This window comes from Schistocerca cancellata, chromosome 4 (assembly GCF_023864275.1).
Source record: "Schistocerca cancellata isolate TAMUIC-IGC-003103 chromosome 4, iqSchCanc2.1, whole genome shotgun sequence".
NCBI lineage: Eukaryota > Metazoa > Arthropoda > Insecta > Orthoptera > Acrididae > Schistocerca > Schistocerca cancellata.
In genome coordinates, this window is record NC_064629.1 from 125543888 (window position 1) to 125558212 (window position 14325).

General features: G+C 38.0%; 1 protein-coding gene across 1 annotated transcript in view; it reads right to left on the minus strand.

Annotated features, from left to right (window-relative positions):
- Window positions 1-14325, minus strand: part of LOC126183243 (polyamine-transporting ATPase 13A3) — a 187666-nt gene that overhangs the window by 38172 nt on the left and 135169 nt on the right. The window contains exon 14 of the mRNA XM_049925038.1: window positions 4096-4246. Coding sequence (XP_049780995.1) covers window positions 4096-4246 — 151 coding nt within the window. The remainder of the gene's footprint in view (window positions 1-4095; window positions 4247-14325) is intronic.

Consider the following 14325-nt stretch of genomic DNA (forward strand, 5'->3'; position numbering starts at 1 on the left):
ATATGGCGCAGAAAATGTGGATAAGTCAGGTATTAGATACTACACACATTATGAGATATTTTTAATGGTTTGTGCATCAAATGAGTCTATTAAGAAACCCAGCACTCATGTAGAAATAGATGACCACAAATAAATCCTTAAACTGTGCTTTATTGCCAACTAAACATTTTATGGTTATTGGCAAGTCATTGAAGATGAGTATTTCCCTACAATTCATAGTTTTCCAGGTGAAAAACAAATAATCGGAGGAGAAAAGGTAACCACTCACCACAAAGTTGGACCGAGTGAGGTGGTGCAGTGGTTAGCACACAGGACTCGCATTCAGGAGGACGATGGTTCAAATCTGCGTCCAGCCATCCTAATTTAGGTTTTCTGTGATTGCCCTAAATCACTTCAGGCAAATGCCAGGATGATTCCTTTGAAAGGGCACGGTCGACTTCCTTCCCTACCATTCCCTAATCTGATGGGACCAATGACCTAGCTGTTTGGTCTCCTCCCCCAAAATCAACTAACCGACTACAAATTTTAGACATTGATCAGCCCATGTGACCACAATCAAGACTGAAATCATCACTAACCTTTCAATCTATGCCCTTTCTCAAAAATAAGAGTAACAAAAACACACACATACATGCATTGTGCCTTGTAAGAGTGATGCAGGCTGACTGGGATGAGGGTTTATATTAGATGGAGTGGGTAAGAGGAACAAGAAGGAGGTCAGGAGAATTTGGGTGAAGTAGAAGGAATGGAAGGGTAAAATGACCAGCGGCAGAAGCACTGGGTCTGGTGTATACGTGTGGATGGGAACTACTTCGAGGGTGATGGTGACCATTAGTCCAAAGGTAAGGTTTTCAACAGATGGCAGCACCAGCCCCAAAAATTTTGGATAGCACCTCATATAGTGCCTGAAGCTGAAGCTGTAGCTGCTTCACATGTGATAGCACATAAATAAAAACAGTAATCGCAGATGAGTCAAAGAAAATGAGTAACAAAATATTTCACAGCTGCCTCTAGTTTCCAGCGTGATGGGAGCGACAATATATATATATATATATATATATATATATATATATATATATATATATATGAAATAAATGGCTGTAGCTCTGTCACCAGTTGCATTGAGAAGTATCTTTTTTGTATCTTGATGGTGACTAGTTTTGGACAGGGCATTGACGAGCCCTACCTGGCACGGGCAGAGTAAGTTGTGTACAGCACATAGAGTCATGGAGTGGGCTGGAACAAAGAGAAACAGAACAGCAAAAAAGGGAGACTGCATAGAGACACAATATGGGTGTAGATTAATGAAGTGAATTGAGAGGCACGGTGACAGGGGCGATGGTACGTATGGTCAAGGGTAAGTGGTAATTGCGGCTCGGCTAATAGGATTGTGGGATGGAAAGGATGTGCTGTACGGACAATTCCCATTGATGTAATTTAGAAAAGCTGGTACAGGGAGGGAGGATTCAGAAACAACCACTGTAGTTGGGTATGTCTCACTCAGCTGTATGCTTTGCCACTGGGTAATTAACTTTGCTCTCGTCCACTATTTGGCAATGGCCATTCATTCAAATAGCTGGTTAATGGTCATACCTACAAAAGCCTGTGAAGAAATTTGAGTGGAGCTGGTATATGGCATGAATGCTTTCACAAATGGCCATGCCTCTATTAGGGTAGTATATGCCTGTGACAGGACTGGAACAGTATGTGCTGGGTGGAACCATAGGACAGGTCTTGCATATGGGCCTTCTGAAGCAATATGACCCTGGTGGCAAAGGGTAGAAGGTTCTGGATAACAGTTAATGACTCCTCCTGTTAACTGTTCTTACTCCTAGTATTGATTACATGAACTGAGGTGTTGGCCTGAAATACAGGTATATTATTTATAGTAAATTTAATTTGGAAATAAATGCACTGAAAAACAATGGTTAGTGTATCCTTATCCTCTGAACAGGTTTTTTGCAGGGTGTGCCTGAATTTATACTTCAAATAATTCATGTTACATATTTAATAACTAGGAAAACTTTGGTTTGCCTTTACAAGCTAACCCAGAATATTATACTTTTTGTCACTATGAGAGGAAAGCAAGGAAATTAGGCAGTTATCTTCTCTTTTGCATCACCTATGACTAACAACATTTACATTGCAAATGGAGATATGGTTAGGTATATCAGCAAATTTTGTGGTATGTTCTTCCCACTTGAACTTATGATCTTTAATCGTTTACATCTGCTCCATCTTTAAAAATGCTGTGAAAGCTTAAGATATAGTCAAGTGGAAAAAGGTTGTGACAACTGAATTTTATAATGCTTTTTAATGTAGATTATTGTCACACTTGTTTTTACATGGATTCCTTTTCTTTACTGAACATCTTCAGTTGCAGAGAAGCCAGTCAGTTTCATGTGCTGTACAAAGCATCCAAAAGTAACTTATGAAGAAACCTGGTAATCATTGTAAAAATGACCAGCAGCAGAAGCACTGGGGCTGGTGTATACATACGGATGGGAACTACTTCGAGGGTGATGGTGACCATTAGTCCAAAGGTAAGGTTTTTAACAGATGGCAGCACCAGTCCCGAAAATTTTGGATAGCACCTCATATAGTGCCTGAAGCTGAAGCTGTAGCTGCTTCACATGTGATAGCACATAAATAAAAACAGTAATCACAGATGAGTCAAAGAAAATGACTAACAAAATATTTCACAGCTGCCTCTAGTTTCCAGTGTGATGGGAGCTACAAGATATATATACTACTGAAATAAATGGTTGTAGCTCTGTCACCAGTTGCATTGAGAAGTATCTTTTTTTATATCTTGATGGTGACTAGTTTTGGACACCTGATTACATTTTCAAACCATCTGTACCATAAGTGTGACAAATACAGGCAATAACCTATGCACAAAAACTGCCCCTGCAGTAATGATCAAAGCAGCACTATGGCTGACTCAACACCTGTTGTATATACTATGCTGCCTCATGCTCATACCTCTCACATCTTGCACCAATCAGTGGCATTCTATTCAGGAAAATGAATAGGGTTAAACATTGTGACATATTTTACTTCAACAACTGTGTCCAGTGAGCTATAAATAAGAGATGTTCTCCTAAAACTCATCCTGCTGTATCAGCTATGTAAAATGTGGTGAAATATAACAAAACTACATTAACACTGCACATGAATATTTCCACTACCATGTACTTGTGATTTGTTCTCCTAAAAGTCTTGCACAGAAAAAAATAATGACCATGTCATGAAAAATGGAAAATTTTGCCAACTTGGTATCCAAACCTAAACCTTCTTCTTATAGTAAGCAGTCACCCTAGCCGTTTAAACCATAAAAACATGCCTTCGAGAGCATCTCAAATTTTCAATGCGACTGATGTTTCCCTCCAATTACTTTTGAATAATAAAAAAGGTTCTCCCATGGGGTAAGTGGGGACAGTGCCACTGTAGGAATAAATTTTGTGGCACACCATGGCTCTCACTGTCACAGAGACATGTATACGAGGGTATCTATGCAAATTTAACGAAGGTCACTGAAATGAAATGAATGAATGAAATCAATGGGAATTTTATCAAGACAAATTCATTCCATATTTCTGAACAGATTTCACTGATACCCTTTCCTGTTATTGCACTTCATTGATTTCATCCTCAATGATTCCCTTCATTTCATTTCAGCAAATTTAACTAATCTGAAATAAAGAATTAGTGCCTACATTTTATAAATATGGCATTTAGACTATTCTTGAGGAATCAGATATTCTTGAAAGATCACACAGTATTGTATAACTGGAGACGTTTTCCAAGGATCAACTACCAATAAATCATAGATAGAATTTTCTGAATTTTTCTTGCCATGTCATGTTTGTGAGAAAAATCAACCAGATACAGCAAGAAAACTGCTAAGCCTTTGTCCAAGAACACTATTAAAAAATAATCTTCCAATAACAATAAGTAAGGATATCTCTTTCAATGAAACTGGATCATAACATACATAGAAATAGTGAGTGCAGGGGTGTCACAATAGTTATAGAACAGATATGTAATATTAATTGCAGTGGTTACAACTGCAATGATATATTATGAGCATACCTGTGTTATTATGGCACAGGGATGCAATCATTTCTGGAGATCCCTTGCAGTAAGCAGTGTAATGGGCATCACCAAGCTTTCTCATAATGACACTCATACGTTGTAAGTTAGATGAAAATGGGAACTGACGAACAATGCCCAGTGTTATATCCTATAAACACAAGACAAGAACATATGACTACTTCAAAAACACTGTCACTGTATAATATTTCAATAATTATGAAATATGAAGGGTGAGAAACACACACCCATGCATGCACACATGCACGCGCATGCACCACGCACGCACACAAACACACACACACACACTCACACACACACACACACACACACACACAAATATATATATATTTCCCTCTATTATATATATATATATATATATATATATATATATATATATATATATATATATATATATATATATATATCATACTAAGAATTGTGTTCAAGCTAGTGCTACTAGCAGAGACGTGTTGATGAGACTTGTACATTTTATTGCAGAAGCACCTAGATCAGCTGAAGATTATACAATTACCCAGGAATTGCCAAGTTCTACTGCTGCAGACTTTTGTGGCACAATAACCACGAATTTTTATTTTCTGTGTGTAATTACAACAAAACAAGCTTCATGATAGGTACATGTTAATAGAGAACATAAGCAGCCTGACAAAAAAATTTTACATGGCATGAACCAAGCAGAAATAGATAGTTTATTGCCATTTTTGAGGATATTCAGCTAGTGTGAGTTTCAGTTTATTCTCAGCCTGTGTCTCATTATGTCAAAATTTGTGTTGGTTTTGGTGTAGAGGTGATTAATTTCTTTCCTGGTAACACATTTTGTAATTTTCCTCCTAATACACAGAATACAGAAACATAAAAATACTACAGTTCCATAACTGTTAGTACTCTGATGCAAGCAATAAGCTGATGACAGTACCCCAGAGGACTAGCCTTGTATATCACCACATCATCATCTTCTTCTTCTTCTTCATTGACACCTCCATTTCATTTTTACTTCAGTTCCATTCCAGCGTGTCAACTGATTCACTTGTTTATTTTGTCACCTCTTCTAGCAGTTCACAAAATGCACCTCTCCATTGCTCACAGACTGAGCTTAAGTTTTTGTATGGTTTTGCCATTGAAAGTTCATATGAAGGGCTTATTTCAATAATGGTACAAGTCCATTTTTGTTCATTCTGAGATACAGAGTCTTACAGTTAAATGAGCTTTGCAGTTGAGATACCAGAAATATTCAGGTATATGTACTTGAATATTTCTGGTATCTCAACTGCAGATTTTTCAGCACTCATTTAACTTTAGGACTCTGTATCTCAGAATGAACAAAAATGGACTTGTACCACTATTGAAATAAGCCCTTCATATGTCACTGCCACAACTCAAAGCTGATAAAACACATAAATTATAAATTTTATGTTTCAGATGTGTTGGATGCATAATTTTGAAAACTCTATTTCATTTAACAATTGCAGTCCAGACCTTTCTTACTCTCTTTTTATTTCTTTTGCTGCTCAGCAATTCATTGTCCTCAGTACCCATAAATCTAAAAGCTCATTAACTGACTGCATGATTTCATTGTTAATTTGTACAATTTCCTTTCTGATGTGTTAATATCAGATTATTTTAACCTTAATGTAATTGCTTTCCACACCTATTTTTAAATGTGCTGCAGTAAGTTCTTCAGTTTGTTGCTGAAGTGTATCTGCATTAGAGATGGACAGTACAAAGTCGTCAGCAAAATACAGAAGTTAGAAATGGTATTACTTTGCTTGGATCCTTGTTCAGTTCTTAAATGATGCCCCACCATTCTGCTGAAGTTAAACTGAAGCTGTAATTTTGGTACACAGGGTGTAAGGAAATACTGCTGATAAACTGCACAGGGTTGTAGACAGTGTCTTCATGAATGAATTGAGGATACAAGTGCATGTTCAGAAACATCATCCAACAACACAACAGAAATTGCAGAACACTGGTATAATTCAACTTTAAAGCACTGTATCTCAAATATATTTTGAGTCAAGTGGAAGTTTCTAACTACAGTTTTCAATGATTTTAGGGTCATTCAAGCTGTGGTATTCTGTACTGGTTCCATAAGGCAAAGAGTTAAAGAAACTCTTTCAGTGGATTTGGAGTATTTTGTCCTGCAGACAGTGAATAGAGTACTGAAATATATGGAGTTTGTAGATATGGGTCTTTTAGATTAAGTAAATATCCATCCAGTTTGGATAAATGTAACAGGAAATAAACTCAGAAACCAACAAGTATTTGCAAAAAGTATCACAGTTTGAAATCTTCCAAAATAAAATATGGTTTACACTGACGATTATCAAATTAATGGAAACACGTTGTACAGAATATGCTTCCACTTCAGATTCTTTTTGTACCATCTGATGCATAATGCAATCTTTGACCTGTACTAGGAGCAGTCTCTGTTAATGCTGTGTAGAATCAATGTTTTTGATGTGTAGTACGAGTTATCACCTGTAGAAGAAATTGTAAACTGATTGGATGATACATTTTCCCAACTGGGATCAATATGTAATTGTTTGGGTAGCAAAAGCAATAAAAACTTTAGTCCATATTATGATTTGGGAACATTGTGAAATTGTACATGACGTAAAACTTTATAATTGTGTACAGGTTTAGGAGTGTGGTACCAGTGTTTTTAGTCTGAGTACAGCAACAGTCGACTGTGTGGATTGAAAATATGACCATGTGACATCTGTTGGTCAACAGGATGGTCGGTCTGCACAGTAACCATTTCTGAAAACTGCTTGGGAGTTTGATCTAGAAGATTAGTTGCTGTACCCTGCACTCAAGCAACATGAGAGTAATCACACCAATACTGTTCTAACCAAGTAAAAGGCAATTTGCAATTTAAATCTGAACCACTCACTTGTTTTTTTTTTTTTATTTTATACAATATACACAATAAGAAATTCATGCATGTATTCACCCTCTCATTTCTGTTTACTACTGGAGACAGTAATTGTAGTACAGTGGACACTCATTAACCAGACTAATTGCTCTTGTAAATCATTTGGATTGTTGAAAAGCAAGGTAATTGAACACACATTAAAAAAAAGTTTTGCATTACCTAGGTTTCGAGAGTTCCGGAACCTGTACAGAAAATTGGAACAGAGATCGACATAAACATCATTTCCGCCAATTTTATTGCTCATGAAAACCGCATATTGCATCTTGTACCACCATAGAGCAAGACCTTCAGAGGTGGTGGTTCAGATTGCTGTACACACTGGTACCTCTTAATAACCAGTAGCATGTCCTCTTGCACTGATCCATGCCTGTATTTGTCATGGCATACCATCCACAAGTTCATCAAGGCACTGTTGGTCCAGAATGCTCCACTCCTCAATGGCATTGGGACGAAGATCCCTCAGAGTGGTTAGTGAGTCACATCGTCCATAAACAGCCCTTTTCAGTCTATCCCAGGCATGTTTAATAGGGTTCATGTCTGGAGAACATGCTGCCATTCTAGTTGAGCGATGTTGTTATCCTGAAGAAAGTCATTCACAAGATGTGCACAATGGGGGCATGAATTGTCATCCATGAAGACGAATGCCTTGCCAATACGCTGCCGATATAGTTGCACTATTGGTCGGAGGATGGCATTCACGTATCGTACAACCATTACAGTGCCCTCCATGACCACCAGCGGCTTATGTCGGCTCCACATAATGCCACCCAAAAACATCAGGAAGCCTCCACCTTGCTGCACTTGCTGGACAGTGTGTCTAAGGCATTCAGCCTGACCAGGTTGCCTCCAAACACATCTCCGACAATTGTCTGGTTGAAGGCTTATGCGACACTCATCGGTGAAGAGAACGTGAAGTCAATCCTGAGTGGTCCATTTGGCATGTTGTTGGGCCGATCTGTACCGCATTGCATGGTGTCGTGGTTGCAAAGATGGACATTGCCATGGACGTCAGGAGTGATGTTGCACATCATGCAGCCTACTTTTCCATTTTGAGCCATTATACGATGTCCTGTGGCTGCACAAAAAGCATTATTCAACTTGGTGCCATTGCTGTCAGGGTTCCTCCGAGCCATAACCTGTAGATAGCAGTCATCGACTACAGTAGTGGTCCTTGGGCAGCCTAAGCTAGGCACGTCATCGACAATTCCTGTCTCTTTGTATGTCCTCCACGTCTGGATGACATCTTTTTGGTTCCCTCCGAGATGCCTGGACACTTCCCTCGTTGAGAGCCCTCCCTGGCACAGTATAACAATGTGGACATGATTGAACCATGGTATTGACTATCTAGGCATGGATGAACTACAGACAACATGAGCCATGAACCTCCTTCCTGGTGAAATGACTGGAACTGGTCGGCTGTTGGACCCCCTCCATCCAATAGGTGCTGCTCATGCATGGTTGTTTACATCTTTGGGAGGGTTTAGTGACATCTCTGAACAGTTAAAGGCACTATGTCTGTGATGCAATATCCACAGTCAACGTCTATCTTCAGGAGTTCTCGGAACCGGGGTGATGCAAAACTTTTTTGATGTGTTTATAAAGAAAAGCAACTTTGGATTATAATTCTAAAAAGATAACATACACGTACAGTTCTCTTTTAGCTATGTTGTCATATGGTTATCTTCCTAAGGTTAATACATAGTGTTAGGTGTTTCTTCAAAACAACAAAAACAAATTAAACTTATTAAAATCAACAAAAATCAATGTTTATTAAGAGATTAGAGACATGTTTTGTATTTATGTACATATTTTCTCAAAATTACTAAAATATTGCAACTTCAATCATGAAAGACCTGACGAAAGTCACATGGGACAGTCACTGTAGTTTACTTTTGTTTAAAATATTTGATAATTGTGATTTGATGTAAACAATTTTTTCTCTTCATTGTTGATATATCAAGAATTCATTTTACTTGTAATAAATTCACAGCATCATGCTCTGTTTATTTTTCAAACTATTTTAAAGCTGTTTGCTGGGCTTGAAATGTTTCTGCATGAAATGGTCCTGCATCATTTTCTGCGTCAACATTTTCTTCTGTTTCATCTTGCATTTCCTGCTGTTCGCTTGCCTGAAATATGTTTTCAACAATTTCGTCATCTGGTGTGATCTGAAAATCTTGATAATTACTGTCACAAGTGAGCCAACTCCATATGGATGGCATCACATTCATGGTATATGTGTACATGTGTCATTATCTCATTTTTATCATCAAAAGCAGAATCATCCACACTGGTGTTGAATTTTCATGCTCCTATTTTAGTATTCTGTTTCAAGGTTTTTTGAGAGTCTTTCTTTCAATCAAATCCCAAGCATCTACAACCATGTAACAACACTATTATAAATTCATTTGCTTGAAAAATGACAAAACCATTTCTACGTTATCTTCATCAACAAATAATAATCTACATAAAATTAGTATTCTATAAAGTCATTTTAGTGTTTCAGTAACACTTTGATCCATTTGTTGTACCAAGAATGTCACATTAGAAGGCAAAAATTTTACTGTAAACACTCCATTTTCTGTCTCTAACAGTTCAGATGAAGGATGGGCTGGTGCATTAACCATTAAAAGTATGACTTTTCCTTGTTTATCAATTTTGTTTTAATATTTTTTTACTTCACGGATAAATGTATGTTATACCAGTTAATGAATATCTCAGTGTCCATTCATGAACTTTTTTGGTTTTTATAAATTAAGAGAAACCTGATTTTTTTTAAGAACCTGGAGGTTTCGGATTATACAATGAGAGGCAAATGCATTTTATAGTCCTGGTAGCATTTGTGCAAACTAATATTGTTGCTCACTCTTTACTAGTTTTATGTTCTGGAGCTGTACACTCTTGCCAAGAAGCTAATGGTTTTGATGGTAATGATTTTCAATTTAATCTGGATTCATCAGCATTGTGAACAAAGTACAAGTCACAGTCATTTCTGTCCAATTCTTCTTTAAAACAATCTGTAAAAGAATTTGCTGCATCTACATCAGCTGACATTTTTTCACTTGTTCTTCCAATTTGCAAATTCCATGATGAGATTTAAATCTGAACAACCATTTGTTACTTGCCACGAATGATTCATCACTACAGTTTCTTTTATTTAACTGTAATGCCTCTTCACAGAGCAAGGGAGCAGCTATCAGCTGATCAGTTGATCATTTTTATAAAAGCCAACAATACAAAGCTCCTTTCCAATGTTCATTTTTTGGTTTCTTCCTTACTTTTTGATGTGTAATTCAAAACTGAATTGGTATTCTTGGTATTGCAGAACTATCTACACTATACTTATCGGCTAACTTATGACTAATTTCTCCTTGTTTTAATGAATCAATTATGTTTATTTTATCTTTAAGCAGTAAAACCATGCTTTTGCGCCATGACATTTTTAAGCACAGATATGATATGGTGCAGTGATTAGTAACTGTTTAACTCAAACATAATGAAATGCACAGGGCAGGGATTGCATGGGGTGTGGGTAGGTTGAGCCAGTGCAACATGTCCATGCATGCACAGTCTAAACTACAAAGATATTTGCTCACGGTTGACAAGCAAGATATGTATGAATCCGTATCATTGAGGTCCAGATAATTGAGTCTCCACTGTAGTAAAACGAAATAATTCCAGCTTGTCCTTAATTATGCTTAAAAAAGTACCAGCTAATGCTTTACTGAAGGCAAATGCCTTGCATATTAAATCAAAAGCTTTCCTGATTGTACTACGGTGAAATAATAATTAACAAATATTTATCAAATGTGTTTCTGTGACAAACGCATATGGTCTGCATGAATGAATAATAAGAACGTATGTATGTTTATGCTGACATGATTTGGCAGTCAAGGTTAAAAAAAGGGGGAATACTATCATTTCATTTCAGCTTCATGCGTCTATGTGTTATCCACATTGGTGTACTATCAGCATTGTTCAGAAATGTGTCACTATTGTAGTCTGTCTTGTCCTGCACGAAAATATTTCTTTTAGTAATGTTGTGAGTCCAACAGTCATTAACAGAACTTGCCATATGATGAGATTTTTTTTTTTTAAAAATACATGTCTCTGCACTTTAATTTGAGGACTGATACACACATTGTGTAATCATGACAGCATTAGATGGGTTGGCTTTATGACAAAGCACATAAAAACATTTAACAAATCATGACCGGTAGCTAATTGTAAGAGCCACCTCTTATTATAACAGTCAAATAAGATTAATACTGTAGTGGATCATTATAGCCACCCACACCACTATGATTCATAGTGGAATGAATGCCCACATCTTATTTATTGTTTCAAGATCAATTTTGTGTCATATATAATGTAGTGTAACACTTAGATTAATAAGTGATATGAGGGTGTTTGTCTGGCAACAAATAAATCGCACAACACAAAAATTTATGGTTTAAAACCAACAGAATAACAAATGATTACCATGAAATTGTAGTTCAGACAGTCATCGAACCATTTTCCTGAATAATGGTAGGCTACCCAAGGAATGAGATCCAATTTGCTGTTGAAACAAACTGAAAGATGACTCTAAAAACTATAACTATTTTTTAGTTTCTTTAGTTCATGTTGCACATCACCCATGCCTGGTCAATCATGCAAACAAACCTGTATTACACTGATCAGTGTACTTCTGTCTAATTTCTTTAAATGTAGTAACAAGTTACACTTGCATCAGTGCATCAGACATACAGTTACTGCACTCTTTTTCAGATTTAGAAACAGTTTCTGTAAACATGAGAGAGAGAGAGAGAGAGAGAGAGAGAGAGAGAGGGGGGGGGGGGGGGAGGGGGAGGGGGAGGAAGCCACAGGCTTGCAAGGGAAACACATTGAATGTATTCTCAAATTTTAATGGTCTTGTAGCAAAATTTTCTTGGGTTTCTTGTCATGTCAATTTACAGTGAGTCTTTGATGTTTCAGATGACATATATTCTCCTTCCATCTTCTGGCTGAGTGCTGGTGTCTCACAGACCATCTCCTTATATAATAGCTGGCAACTTTTGACATTTAAATGCCTGCAATGGTTGCACCTCATCAAGTTAACCACCACCAGTCCCAGTGTTTATGATGTCAGAAGCACGGGCCTCACTGTTTTCACCATCCCATGAAATGCAGATGTCCCTTCCACTTTATTGCTTCCAATGGAGGTTTCCAAGATGCATTGAGGGCAAAGCCCCTAACACATCAGATTTGGTGACTGCCTCCTTAATAATAGTGTCTCAGAAACCACTCACTGGACAGATATCAGACGTATTCTCGAAAATGAACTTGTGCTACTCCATTAAGCTGCACTCAGTCCATGTCACTTTACCATCCTGGTGGAGCCTTACAGCATTTATATGATCAATGTAACATACACAGAGTTACAAAATGCTTGTCTATTGTAAAATTTCCTACATTCACAATGAATGCAACAAGCCCCAGATATATGAAGCACAATGGTATCTTTCATGCTGCAATTTTTTCATTTTTTGTATTTGCACTTGGCTGGAAAATGGACTCAATTACTTTGTTGTTTAGAGCTCTGCAGAGACTGCATCAGCATATGGTAGGTAGGCAATTGTGTATTGAACCGAGGGCCTAGAAACACCGGAGGGGCTTTGTCCCGCCATAGCCCTCTGTGGTTCACAAGCCCACAACAGGCCACAGCAGTCCACCCACCTCACCGCCGCCCCACACATAACCCAGGGTTATTGTGCAGTTTCGCCCCCAGTGGACACCTCCCCCCCCCCCCCCACCCCCCTCCCAAGGAATGTCTCATACCAGGTACATGGAGACAGTATTTGCGCATTAATTGGCGACACAGTGTAACTGAAGTGGAATAAGGGGAACCAGCCCACAGTTGCTGAGGCAGATGGAAAACTGCCTTAAAAACCACCCACAGGCTGGCCAACACACTGGATCTTGACACAAATCTGCTGGACGGTTTCATGCTGGGTGCCGGCACGCCTTCCCGCTAGGTAGGCAATTCTCTAGTTTCTTTCTCTGTTCTTGTTTATACATCTCTGTACATACAGCACGTTCTGAATACCTTCCTTCCTATAGCTATTAGAAGCTAAAGTCTATTCTAGACATTCCAGTTCCATCAGTACATTCTCCTCACCACATGTAGTTCTCACCTTTGCGTCAGTGTCATCAGGCACGATGCTCACTGTTAATGGCAGGTTGTCACTAGTAGTTACAATTTTGTGCAAATGACCATCAGGATTCTGCACACAGACATCCAGAAACAGGAGCCTGTTGATCTCAAACCTCCATGTTGAATTCGTCATTTATATTAATTTCATTTAGGGGTTGACAAATTTATCTAGTGACTCCCTTCCTTGTTGCCACACCATGAATGGGTGTGGCCTTGTAAACTCTCCAGATTTCTTCATGCAGAATTTTGCCGCTGCAAGTGAGTCCATTCGAACCCCATCAACTTGCTCATAGTAGTTCCTAACATCACAGACGTAGGGGCACTGCTGCCGGTTGGTTTAAATGTTTCTTAATCTTTTTCACTAGCCCAGAGGAGTCCAGGATTGTAGTCATATTCCTTGTGATTATAGATGCTACATCCCAATCAATTTTCTTGTAGACTGGATAATTTAGAACTGCTACCATCTTCCCCATAAAGTCAGTTTTGTAGAGGATAGTGAAAGGGGTTTTACCCTCAGTGCAACTTGGCAACCTGTTCTGGAAGCAATAAGACCAGAGTGACAGACTGCATTTTGTGGGAGAGCAATGGACAGCGAGCCTGAGCTGCCAGCCATACAAGCATGGGACTACATGGTGCTTAAATTGTTGTAGAGTGGTCAGTGACAGGATTTAAATGTCAGCTATGGTCAATGACTATATAGGGGGACAGACTGTGAGACACTGACACTTCATCAGAATATGAAAGAAAGTACATATCCTCGATTGCGGACTCACTGCAAATTGACGCAGTAAAAAATGTGAGAAGATTTTATTGCATTGACATGCCACAAAAACCTTCAAGTGCATATTAGATGGTCTTATGATAAATAAATGATGTGTGGTATAATTTGCAGGTGGATGAAAATGTAACTGGTAGTGTAATCTGTGTTAGAGTAGCAAAAGAAAGTACATGTTTGTTGAAGAAAATAAATTTTTAAAGAAAGGCAGTCCACTCTCTCCACTATTTCTATTATCTTAATGCATGAGCTACTGAGAAATGTCAAGAAAAAAGGGAAAGAAGAAGCTGTAAATATAATGGT